Source organism: Sinohyriopsis cumingii, chromosome 5 (assembly GCF_028554795.1).
Source record: "Sinohyriopsis cumingii isolate HCF-2022 chromosome 5, ASM2855479v2, whole genome shotgun sequence".
In the NCBI taxonomy this organism is placed as follows: domain Eukaryota; kingdom Metazoa; phylum Mollusca; class Bivalvia; order Unionida; family Unionidae; genus Sinohyriopsis; species Sinohyriopsis cumingii.
Genome location: NC_142965.1, coordinates 19,657,613 through 19,671,056, shown reverse-complemented (window position 1 = coordinate 19,671,056; position 13,444 = coordinate 19,657,613). Strand labels below are relative to the sequence as shown.

The 13,444-nt window shown below is 37.1% G+C and overlaps 1 protein-coding gene across 4 annotated transcripts in view; it reads left to right on the top strand.

The window, feature by feature from the left end:
* Positions 1-13,444, top strand: part of LOC149798736 (unconventional myosin-XVI-like) — a 480,183-nt gene that overhangs the window by 169,847 nt on the left and 296,892 nt on the right. For all 4 annotated transcript variants that reach the window (XM_089957605.1, XM_089957606.1, XM_089957604.1 and 1 more), the window contains exon 23: positions 9,736-9,902. In XM_089957605.1, the coding sequence (XP_089813731.1) occupies positions 9,736-9,902 (167 nt within the window). The remainder of the gene's footprint in view (positions 1-9,735; positions 9,903-13,444) is intronic.

Genomic DNA, 13,444 nt, shown 5'->3' with positions numbered 1-13,444 from the left:
AGAATGCCCAGAGGTCATTATTTGCTGTGCAGTTTAGCACCTAATACTTATATCATACTAAATGAAAAAAACCAACATTCTTTTAGATTTTTACTAAATAGGTAAACATTTTTTTTTATATAATTGATGACTAGTGCTGTTATTGTGATACGTGAACACTTTCACATTGTTCATGATTTAATCTTTTGTTGTTTGTGTCATTTCACTTAAACAATGATGACAAAGTGTGTTAAGAACAAGAAATTTGAAGCTAGCACAATGATGCAGTTGCTTAATTTGGAACATTTTTGCCACTACATGTCACAAACCTCCATTGATAATTTGGAACATTTTTTCCACTACATATGTCACAAACTTCCATTGATAATTTGGAACATTTTTCATACTACATATGTCACGAACCTCCATCGATAATTTGGAACATTTTTCCCACTACATATGTCACAAACTTCCATCGATAATTTGGAACATTTTTCATACTACATATGTCACAAACCTCCATCGATAATTTGGAACATTTTTCCCACTACATATGTCACAAACTTCCATCGATAATTTGGAACATTTTTCATACTACATATGTCACAAACCTCCATTGATAATTTGGAACATATTTCCCACTACATATGTCACAAACTTCCATTGATAGTTTGGAACATTTTTCATACTATATATGTCACGAACCTCCATCGATAATTTGGAACATTTTTCCTACTACATATGTCACAAACTTCCATTGATAATTTGGAACATTTTTCATACTACATATGTCACGAACCTCCATCGATAATTTGGAACATTTTTCCCACTACATATGTCACAAACTTCCATCGATAATTTGGAACATTTTTCATACTACATATGTCACAAACCTCCATCGATAAATTTGAACATTTGCCCCACAACATATGTCCTGAACCTCCACCAATAATTTGGAACATTTTTCCCACAACATATGTAACAAACCTCCATCGATAACTTTGAACATTTTCCTCACTATATATGTCACACACCTCCATCGATAATTTGGAACATTTTCCATACTACATATGTCTTGAACCTCCATCGATAATATGGAACATTTTCCCCATACATATGTTACAAACCTCCATCGATAATTTGGAACATTTTTCCCACTACATTTGGGGAGTGACCACCCTTATCAAGTGGCTTAAGTTCCACAGCAAGTTCAAGTTTGGGCCTGTAAGTCCAGGCAAATAAGTTTATTCTTAGAGTTTGATGATACATCTCAGCATTTGTTCAATGCTATTCTGGCTGCTGATGAGCCAGTCCATCCATCCATCTGGCAGTACCTATTTTCTAGCAGCCAGTCCATCCATCCATCTGGCAGTACCTGTTGTCTAGCAGCCAGTCCATCCATCCATCTGGTAGTACCTATTGTCTAGCAGACAGTCCATCCAACCATCTGGCAGTACATATTGTCTAGCAGCCAGTCCATCCATCCATCTGGCAGTACCTATTGTCTAGCAGCCAGTCCATCCATCCATCTGGCAGTACCTATTGTCTAGCAGCCAGTCCATCCATCCATCTGGCAGTACCTATTGTCTAGCAACCAGTCCATCCATCCATCTGGCAGTACCTATTGTCTAGCAGCCAGTCCGTCCATCCATCTGGCAGTACCTATTGTCTAGCAGCCAGTCCATCCAACCATCTGGCAGTACCTATTGTCTAGCAGTCAGTCCATCCATCCATCTGGCAGTACCTATTGTCTATCAGTCAGTCCATCCATCCATCTGGCACTACCTATTGTCTAGCAGCCAGTCTGTCCATCGATCTGGCAGTACCTATTGTCTATCAGTCAGTCCATCCATCTATCTGGCACTACCTATTGTCTAGCAGCCAGTCTGTCCATCGATCTGGCAGTACCTGTTATCTAGCAGCCATTCTATCCATCCATCTGGCAGTACCTGTTGTTTAGCAGCCAGTCCATCCATCCATCTGGCAGTACCTATTGTCTAGCAGCCAGTCCATCCATCCATCTGGCAGTACCTATTGTCTATCAGTCAGTCCATCCATCTATCTGGCACTACCTATTGTCTAGCAGCCAGTCTGTCCATCGATCTGGCAGTACCTGTTATCTAGCAGCCATTCTATCCATCCATCTGGCAGTACCTGTTGTTTAGCAGCCAGTCCATCCATCCATCTGGCAGTACCTATTGTCTAGCAGCCAGTCCATCCATCCATCTGGCAGTACCTATTGTCTATCAGTCAGTCCATCCATCCATCTGGCACTACCTATTGTCTAGCAGCCAGTCTGTCCATCGATCTGGCAGTACCTGTTATCTAGCAGCCATTCCATCCATCCATCTGGCAGTACCTGTTGTTTAGCAGCCGGTCCATCCATCCATCTGGCAGTACCTATTGTCTAGCAACCAGTCCATCCATCCATCTGGCAGTACCTATTGTCTAGCAACCAGTCCATCCATCCATCCGGCAGTACCTATTGTCTAGTAACCAGAGATCTGTCCCTTTCATTAAGCTGAGCCACATACTGACTGATAGTGATGTGGTATGTGGAAGCATAATTTGGAATTTAATTCACATCGTTGTAAGCATTTTGCGAATTTTGTTTTTGTATTGTAGGGAAATAAATTGGTTGTTGATTTTACTTAAATTATTAGTTTCACTTTCTGTTACATATTAAAAGGCCTATCATCATACAAATACCATTCTGCCAGCATTGTAAGGCCTAGAGTCATAACAATACAATTCAGCCAGTATTGTAAGTACTTGAGTCATAACAATACCATTCTGCCAGCATTGTAAGTCCTAGCATCATAACAATAACATTCTGCCAGTATTTAAGTCCTAGAGTCATACAAATACCATTCTGCCAGCATTGTAAGGCCTAGAGTCATAACAATACCATTCAGCCAGTATTGCAAAGTCTAGAGTCATAACAATACTGTTCAGCCAGCATTGTAAGGCCTTGAGTCATAACAATGCCAGCCTAGAGTCATAATAATACCATTCAGCCAGCAATGTAAGTCCTAGAGTCATACAGATACCATTCAGCCAGCATTGTAAGTCCTAGAGTCATACAAATACCATTCAGTCAGTATTGTAAGTCCTAGAGTCATACAGATACCATTCTGCCAGCATTGTAAGTCCTAGAATCATACAGATACCATTCTGCCAGCATTGTAAGTCCTAGAGTCATACAAATACCATTCAGCCAGTATTGTAAGGCCTAGAGTCATAACAATACAATTCAGCCAGTATTGTAAGTACTTGAGTCATAACAATACCATTCTGCCAGCATTGTAAGTCCTAGCATCATAACAATAACATTCTGCCAGTATTTAAGTCCTAGAGTCATACAAATACCATTCTGCCAGCATTGTAAGGCCTAGAGTCATAACAATACCATTCAGCCAGTATTGCAAAGTCTAGAGTCATAACAATACTGTTCAGCCAGCATTGTAAGGCCTTGAGTCATAACAATGCCAGCCTAGAGTCATACAGATACCATTCAGCCAGCATTGTAAGTCCTAGAGTCATACAGATACCATTCAGCCAGCATTGTAAGTCCTAGAGTCATACAGATACCATTCAGTCAGTATTGTAAGTCCTAGAGTCATACAGATACCATTCTGCCAGCATTGTAAGTCCTAGAATCATACAGATACCATTCTGCCAGCATTGTAAGTCCTAGAGTCATACAAATACCATTCAGCCAGTATTGTAAGGCCTAGAGTCATAACAATACAATTCAGCCAGTATTGTAAGTACTTGAGTCATAACAATACCATTCTGCCAGCATTGTAAGTCCTAGCATCATAACAATAACATTCTGCCAGTATTTAAGTCCTAGAGTCATACAAATACCATTCCGCCTGTATTGTAAGGCCTAGAGTCATAACAATACAATTCAGCCAGTATTGTAAGTACTTGAGTCATAACAATACCATTCTGCCAGCATTGTAAGTCCTAGCATCATAACAATAACATTCTGCCAGTATTTAAGTCCTAGAGTCATACAAATACCATTCTGCCAGCATTGTAAGGCCTAGAGTCATAACAATACCATTCAGCCAGTATTGCAAAGTCTAGAGTCATAACAATACTATTCAGCCAGCATTGTAAGGCCTTGAGTCATAACAATGCTAGCCTAGAGTCATAATAATACCATTCAGCCAGCATTGTAAGTCCTAGAGTCATACAGATACCATTCAGCCAGCATTGTAAGTCCTAGAGTCATACAAATACCATTCAGTCGGTATTGTAAGTCCTAGAATCATACAGATACCATTCTGCCAGCGTTGTAAGTCCTAGAGTCATACAAATACCATTCAGCCGGCATTGTAAGTCCTAGAGTCATAACAATACCATTCTGCCAGCATTTAAGTCCTAGAGTCATACAAATACCATTCAGCCAGCATTGTAAGTACTAGAGTCATAACAATACCATTCAGCCAGTATTGTAAGTACTAGAGTCATAACAATACAATTCAGCCAGTATTGTAAGTCCTAGAACCATACAAATACTATTCAGCCAGCATTGTAAGGCCTAGAGTCATACAAATACCATTCAGCCAGCATTGTAAGTACTCGAGTCATAACAATACCATTCTGCCAGCATTGTAAGTCCTAGAGTCATAACAATAACATTCTGCCAGTATTTAAGTCCTAGAGTCATAACAATAACATTCTGCCAGTATTTAAGTCCTAGAGTCATACAAATACCATTCTGCCAGTATTTAAGTCCTAGAGTCATAACAATACCATTCAGCCAGTATTGTAAGGCCTAGTCATACAAATACCATTCAGCCATCATTGTATGGCCTAGAGTCATACAAGTACCATTCAGCCAGCATTGTAAGTCCTAGAGTCATGAAAATGTCATTCAGCCAGCATTGTAAGTCCTAGAGTCATACAGATACCATTCAGCCAGTATTGTAAGGCCTAGAGTCATACAAATACCATTCAGCCAGCATTGTAAGGGCTAGAGTCATAAAAATGTCATTCAGCCAGTATTGTAAGTCCTGGAGTCATACAGATACCATTCAGCCAGTATTGTAAGGCCTAGAGTCATAACAATACTTTTCTGCCAGCATTGTAAGGCCTAGAGTCATAACAGTACCATTCAGCCAGTATTGTAAGTCCTAGAGTCATACAAATGCCATTCAGCCAGTATTGTAAGACCTAGAGTCATACAAATACCATTCAGCCAGCATTGTAAGGCCTAGAGTACAAATATCATTCAGCCAGCATTGTAAGGCCTAGAGTCATACAAATACCATTCTGCCAATATTGTAAAACCTTGAGTCATACAAATATCTTTCAGCCAGCATTGTAAGGCCTAGAGTCATACAAATATCATTCAGCCAGCATTTTGAGCCAACCATCCATCTATAAGCTACCAGGACATATGTTCTGATAGCCATAGCTTTGGCATGCTGAGTTACATTTCCTTTAAGTTTACTTGAACTATTTCCAGTTCAGAGTGGATGTTTCTGTTGTCCTAATGATGTAGTGAGGTTTTGTCGCTATTAAGAGGCTGTCATCAGAGTCATCATATGTTCCCCCTCTTTGACATATACATCGAGAGAATCAACAATGCAAGACCCTGTCTGTGATTTCAAGCATTACTGGAAGCATACAGAGAAAAGCAGTTGAGCTAGATATCACCCCTAAATGTCTATCATTAAGGCTGAAATGTGTTACATATTACTCTGAAGATATCACCCCTAAATGTCTATCATTAAGGCTGAAATGTGTTACATATTAACTCTGAAGATATCACCCCTAAATGTCTATCATTAAGGCTGAAATGTGTTACATATTACTCTGAAGATATCACCCTTAAATGTCTATCATTAAGGCTGAAATGTGTTACATATTAACTCTGAAGATATCACCCCTAAATGTCTATCATTAAGGCTGAAATGTGTTACATATTAACTCTGAAGATATCACCCCTAAATGTCTATCATTAAGGCTGAAATGTGTTACATATTAACTCTGAAGATATCACCCCTAAATGTCTATCATTAAGGCTGAAATGTGTTACATATTAACTCTGAAGATATCACCCTTAAATGTCTATCATTAAGGCTGAAATGTGTTACATATTACTCTGAAGATATCACCCCTAAATGTCTATCATTAAGGCTGAAATGTGTTACATATTAACTCTGAAGATATCACCCCTAAATGTCTATCATTAAGGCTGAAATGTGTTACATATTACTCTGAAGATATCACCCCTAAATGTCTATCATTAAGGCTGAAATGTGTTACATATTACTCTGAAGATATCACCCCTAAATGTCTATCATTAAGGCTGAAATGTGTTACATATTAACTCTGAAGATATCACCCCTAAATGTCTATCATTAAGGCTGAAATGTGTTACATATTAACTCTGAAGATATCACCCCTAAATGTCTATCATTAAGGCTGAAATGTGTTACATATTACTCTGAAGATATCACCCCTAAATGTCTATCATTAAGGCTGAAATGTGTTACATATTAACTCTGAAGATATCACCCCTAAATGTCTATCATTAAGGCTGAAATGTGTTACATATTAACTCTGAAGATATCACCCCTAAATGTCTATCATTAAGGCTGAAATGTGTTACATATTAACTCTGAAGATATCACCCTTAAATGTCTATCATTAAGGCTGAAATGTGTTACATATTACTCTGAAGATATCACCCTTAAATGTCTATCATTAAGGCTGAAATGTGTTACATATTAACTCTGAAGATATCACCCCTAAATGTCTATCATTAAGGCTGAAATGTGTTACATACTACTCTGAAGATTAGAATCATCTCATGAAGATATCAGCTCATAAAATTAGAGTGATCTATGCGAGTCTTGCTTTTGAACTTAATGTTTCAATCTGAGACACATTTATTTTGGGGATAAAGGTTCCCAGAGACAAGATTTAGATCTGGTGGGTCCACTTGCTACTGTCCAGATGACCACCAGATGACCATCAAATAGAGTTGACAGCAACACAATCTTCTCATAGGTATTAGTTAAGCACTTTCATGAATTCACCTGAAAAAGTTTCATTAAAAAGATTTTGTTAATTTTCTTTTTGGCTGGGACTGGTTGTCATGGATCACATGACCATTGATTGTGCTGCTGTAAAGTTAGGCAAATGTAAATTCATTCATAAAGGGAATCCAACCATACTTTCCTTGAATAGTGCCTGTGATAGATGTATTATCATTCATAAAGGGAATCCAGCCATACTTTCCTTGAATCATGCCTGTGATAGATGTATTATCATTCATAAAGGGAATCCAACCATACTTTCCTTGAATCATGCCTGTGATAGATGTATTATCATTCATAAAGGGAATCCAACCATACTTTCCTTGAATCATGCCTGTGATAGATGTATTATCATTCATAAAGGGAATCCAGCCATACTTTCCTTGAATCATGCCTGTGATAGATGTATTATCATTCATAAAGGGAATCCAACCATACTTTCCTTGAATCATGCCTGTGATAGATGTATTATCATTCATAAAGGGAATCCAACCATACTTTCCTTGAATTGTGCCTGTGATAGATGTATTATCATTCATAAAGGGAATCCAACCATACTTTCCTTGAATCATGCCTGTGATAGATGTATTATCGTTCATAAAGGGAATCCAGCCATACTTTCCTTGAATTGTGCCTGTGATAGATGTATTATCATTCATAAAGGGAATCCAGCCATACTTTCCTTGAATCATGCCTGTGATAGATGTATTATCATTCATAAAGGGAATCCAACCATACTTTCCTTGAATCGTGCCTGTGATAGATGTATTATCATTCATAAAGGGAATCCAGCCATACTTTCCTTGAATCATGCCTGTGATAGATGTATTATCATTCATAAAGGGAATCCAGCCATACTTTCCTTGAATCATGCCTGTGATAGATGTATTATCATTCATAAAGGGAATCCAACCGTACTTTCCTTGAAACATGCCTGTGATAGATGTATTATCATTCATAAAGGGAATCCAACCATACTTTCCTTGAATCATGCCTGTGATAGATGTATTATCATTCATAAAGGGAATCCAACCATACTTTCCTTGAATCATGCCTGTGATAGATGTATTATCATTCATAAAGGGAATCCAGCCATACTTTCCTTGAATCATGCCTGTGATAGATGTATTATCATTCATAAAGGGAATCCAACCATACTTTCCTTGAATCATGCCTGTGATAGATGTATTATCATTCATAAAGGGAATCCAACCATACTTTCCTTGAATCATGCCTGTGATAGATGTATTATCATTCATAAAGGGAATCTAACCATACTTTCCTTGAATTGTGCCTGTGATAGATATATTATCTTTCATAAAGTGAATCCAGCCATACTTTCCTTGAATTGTGATAGATGTAGGATGTACAGCATTCCCTCCTTCTATTACCTATTTTCCGAACATTAATGTGATGGAGGAATGCACCAGAAGGAGAAAGCAAATTTTTGGGTAAATCATTTTTCGTCAAGAATACTTACCAGATAACATTATGATAAAACCCTTCCAATCTACCAGCAGATGGGAGCATCCTAGTTCATGCATCACTCAGCTCAGAACTGATGCCACCTAATGATGGTCAGAGGGAGAAAATATCGGGTTTCTTCCCTTGGTCGATATAGTTTGTAGACAGATAAAACAAATTTGTCTTTCGGGGAGAGCTAGACTTGGCAGATGACAGAGTTTATTTTAAAGATGTTAATTTGAGCAAGCAAGCATTCTCAGAGAGATGTAATTTACTAAAAATGTACTGTTGATAGAAATGACAGATATTGTTGCTTAACCTCATATCACATGAGCCTGTATCTGACAAATAACAGTTCTTAATGTTTGAACTTTTATCATGTGACCCCTTATGTGACAACTAAAATTAACACAATAATGGACCATTTTTGCAAAAGCAAGGAATTTATGAGAATGTTTTTCAGCACTGAGAGTCAATTTGGATACAAATCCACCCAGAATTACAAGACTTTGAATACAGCCAATACCAGGTTGGAATGGCTAACATTGTGTGTGTTAGGGCATTTAGTCAGATTGCCTTACCATAATCTACGCTATTAAATACAAACAAACAAAAGAAACCATTAAACTTTTAGTATAGACAGTCAGTCTGGTATGGATAGTGTCTGTTATGGATGAACAGTCTGGTATGGACAGGGCCAGTCTGGTAGGCCTGAGGTCAGTCTAGTATGGACAGAGTAAAACTGGTATGGTGTGTGTGTTTGATTTGAATTTTTTATGCTAAGCCTTAACAATTTTCCAGTTATGTCGCTAGAGTGTCTGCAGTGTGGCAGTTTATGGTGATGTCTAGCACTGGAGCATCATGATTTAGACATGTTGCATGATGTCCCACCTAGTCACGTTATCCTGACACAAGGTCAACCAGTCCTAACACTAACTTCTTAATACTGCATGCCTAGCAAGGCAGTTGTTAGTACCATTTTTGTTGGCATGACTTGGCTGGGGTTCATCTCCATGACCTCCTGCATCTGAGGAGGATGCTCTAACCACTTAGGCCACCAGCATGGTCAGTTTGGTATGGACAGGGTCAGTCTGGCTTGGACAGGGTCAGTCTGGCATGGACAGGGTTAGTCTGGTATGCATAGAGTCAATCTGGTATAATGGACAGAGTAAGTCTGGTATGGACAGAGTCAATTATCTCTAGTTGTAAATGAAAGTTACTTTTTTTTCAGCAAGCAACAACTTGCTGATAAAAGAATTCTTCCAGTCAAAAATAACAAGGACCGGATCTCTAGCCCCCAGTGCTCGTCAGCAAAGAATGTCAAGATGTACAACCAAGAAAGCTGCATCACCTTTTGAGTTCTTCAAGAAATTTCGAGGTGGAAAGCAAGAAGAAATGGTATTTTGTTAAATCAGTCAATATTACTCTCATAGTAATACTTCTTGATAGGAACAGTTGACTAAAATTTCTGTTGTTAGTCTAACAGTCAGGTACTCACAGCCTGTACAGATTACCATTAGTGTTTGTAAACCTTTTGTATCAGTGCAAATTTTACATTTACTGTAGTAAATTTGGAAATTTGATAATCCCAGCAAAAATCTCCACATGTTTGGAAATTTAATAGTTCCAATAAAATAAAAGGAAAATACAAGTTTCAGAATTTGATTGTTCTATTACAAAAATCCCACACATTTGGGAATTCTGTAGTTCAAACAAAAAACCCACCAGTTTGGGAATTTCATAATTCTTGTACAAACCCACAAGTTTTGGGAATTGGATACTTCCAGTAAAAAACATTCCACAAGTTGGGGAATTTAATTTGTTTCAGTAAAGATGTCCACAAGTCTATGAATTTAATACATCCAATAAAAACCCATACAGATATGGGAATTGGATACTTCCAATAAAAACCCATACAGATATGGGAATTGGATACATCCAGTAAAAACCCATACAGATATGGGAATTGGATACTTCCAATAAAAACCCATACAGATATGGGAATTGGATATGTCCAATAAAAACCCATACAGAGATGGGAATTGGATACTTCCAGTAAAAACCCATACAGATATGGGAATTGGATACATCCAGTAAAAACCCATACAGATATGGGAATTGGATACTTCCAATAAAACCCATACAGACATGGGAATTGGATACTTCCATTAAAAACCCATACAGAGATGGGAATTGGATACATCCAATAAAATACAGGTATGGGAATTGGATACGTCCAATAAAAACCCATACAGATATGGGAATTTTATACTTCCAATAAAAACCCATACAGGTATGGGAATTGGATACTTCCAATAAAAACCCATAAAGATATGGGAATTTGGTACGTCCAATAAAAACCCATACGGATATGGGAATTTGATATGTCCAGTAAAACCCCATACAGGTATGGGAATTGGATACTTCCAGTAAAAACCCATAAAGATATGGGAATTGGATATGTCCAATAAAAACCCATACAGATATGGGAATTGGATTGTTCAAATGCCCAAGAAATTTGCAAATTTTATTGTCTCAGGAAACACCCATGCAAGTTTGGGAATTTGATAGCTTCATTGAAAACCCAAGCGAATTTGGGAATTTGATAATTTCAGTTTAAAAGAACTACAAGTTTGTGATTTTGTTAGTTCTAGTAAAAACCCATACATTAGTCTGGGAATTTGATAGTTTCTGTGAAAACCCATGCAAGTTTGGAAATTTGATAATACTAGTTAAAAACAAAATCACAAGTCTGTGATTTTGTATTTCTAGTGAAAACTCATACGTGTGATTTTGATAGTTCCAGTGAAAACTCCTACAAGTCTGGGAATTTGATAGTTCCATTGAAAACCCATGCAAGTTTGGGAATTTGATAACTCTAGATACAAACAACCACAAGTTTGTGATTTCGATAGTTACAGTGAAAACCCATGCATATTTGGAAATTTGTTAGTTCCAGTGAAAACCCATGCATATTTGGAAATTTGATAGTTCCAGTGAAAACCCATGCATATTTGGAAATTTGTTAGTTCCAGTAAAAAGAAAAGAATGGGAACTTCATAATTACAGTAAACCCACAGGTTTGGGAATTTGATAGTTTTAGTGAGAAAAAAAAAACCCTCAAGTTTGGGAATTTGATAGTTTTAGTGAAAAGAAAACCCCTCAAGTTTGGGAATTTTATAGTTTTAGTGAGAAAGAAAACCCCACAGGTTTGGGAATTTGATAGTTTTAGTGAGAAGAAAACCACTCAGGTTTGGGAATTTGATAGTTTTAGTGAGAAGAAAACCCCTCAATTTAGGGAATTTGATCATTCCTGTAAAAAAAAAACACCACAAGTTAGGGAATTTGACCATTCCCATAAAAAAACACTCACAGGTTTGGGGATTTGTTACTTCCATTTAAAAAAAAAACACAAGTTTGGGAATTTGACAATTACAGTAAAGAAAACTACAAGTTTGGGAATTAAAAAAAAAAAGACCCTACAAGTTTAGGAATTTGATCTTTCCCATAAAGAAAACCCCCACAAGTTTGGGGATTCGATACTTCCATTTAAAACTAACACAAGTTTGGGAATTTGACAATTACAGGAACCAAAACCACAAGTTTGGGAATTTGATAGTTCTAGAAGAATGAAACCCAAGTCTGAGAATTTGATGATTCCAGTAGAAGAACTCAAAAGTTTGTCAACTTGATAGTTCCAGTAAATCCCCGCCCCCCGCCCTCCCCCCCCCCCCCCCCCCCCGTCCTGTTTGGGGTTTTGTGTATCACATAACATCAAGAAATTTGCATTAGTTGGTAAATATTGCATTACCATTACACCACAGTTTTATGATGTGACATCATGATGCAGGTAAAAGTTAACATTACATCAATGTGTCATACTGTTTTATGATGTGACATCATGATGCAGGTAAAAGTTAACATTACATCAATGTGTCATACTGTTTTATGATGTGACATCATGATGCAGGTAAAAGTTAACATTACATCAATGTGTCATACTGTTTTATGATGTGACATCATGATGCAGGTAAATGTTAACATTACGTCAGTGTGTCATACTGTTTTATGATGTGACATCGTGATGCAGGTAAAAGTTAACATTACATCAATGTGTCATACTGTTTTATGATGTGACATCATGATGCAGGTAAATGTTAACATTACGTCTGTGTGTCATACTGTTTTATGATGTGACATCATGATGCAGGTAAAAGTTAACATGTCAGTGTGTCATACTGTTTTATGATGTGACATCATGATGCAGGTAAAAGTTAACATTACATCAATGTGTCATACTGTTTTATGATGTGACATCATGATGCAGGTAAATGTTAACATTATGTCAGTGTGTCATACTGTTTTATGATGTGACATGAAACAGGAAAAGTTAACATGTCAGTGTGTCATTCTGTTTTATGATGTGACATCATGATACAGGTAAAATATAACATTATGTCAGTGTGTAATACTGTTTTATGACATGATTTCAAAATGTTGATAAAGATGAACATTGTGTCAGTGTGTCATAATATTTTGATATGTTCACCATTTTGACAGAGTATATTATACTGTCATGCTGTTTGCTAAATTTTCCTTTTCCACTTAATAACTTCACTTCTACAGCATGTAACTTCACCAAGCATTATGGATAATTTGGACTTGGGTTAATGAAGAGACCTATTGGTTTGAGAATAAAAAGGCCAAAGACAAAAGTCACTGTGACTGAAAGAATCAAAAATGGGTTCTGTGCACAAATTTCAACTCTCAGTCATGTACCTTGACTAAGTATGTGGATGACTATCATATTGTTTAGAAAGAGATCTGTTGAATTTGGAATAAAAAAAGTCAAAAGTCAAAAATAATTTTTTTTTATGTACAATAACTTGAGTTCTACATCTCAGACCTAGACTAAACTTTGTAGATGATGTACTGAGGAA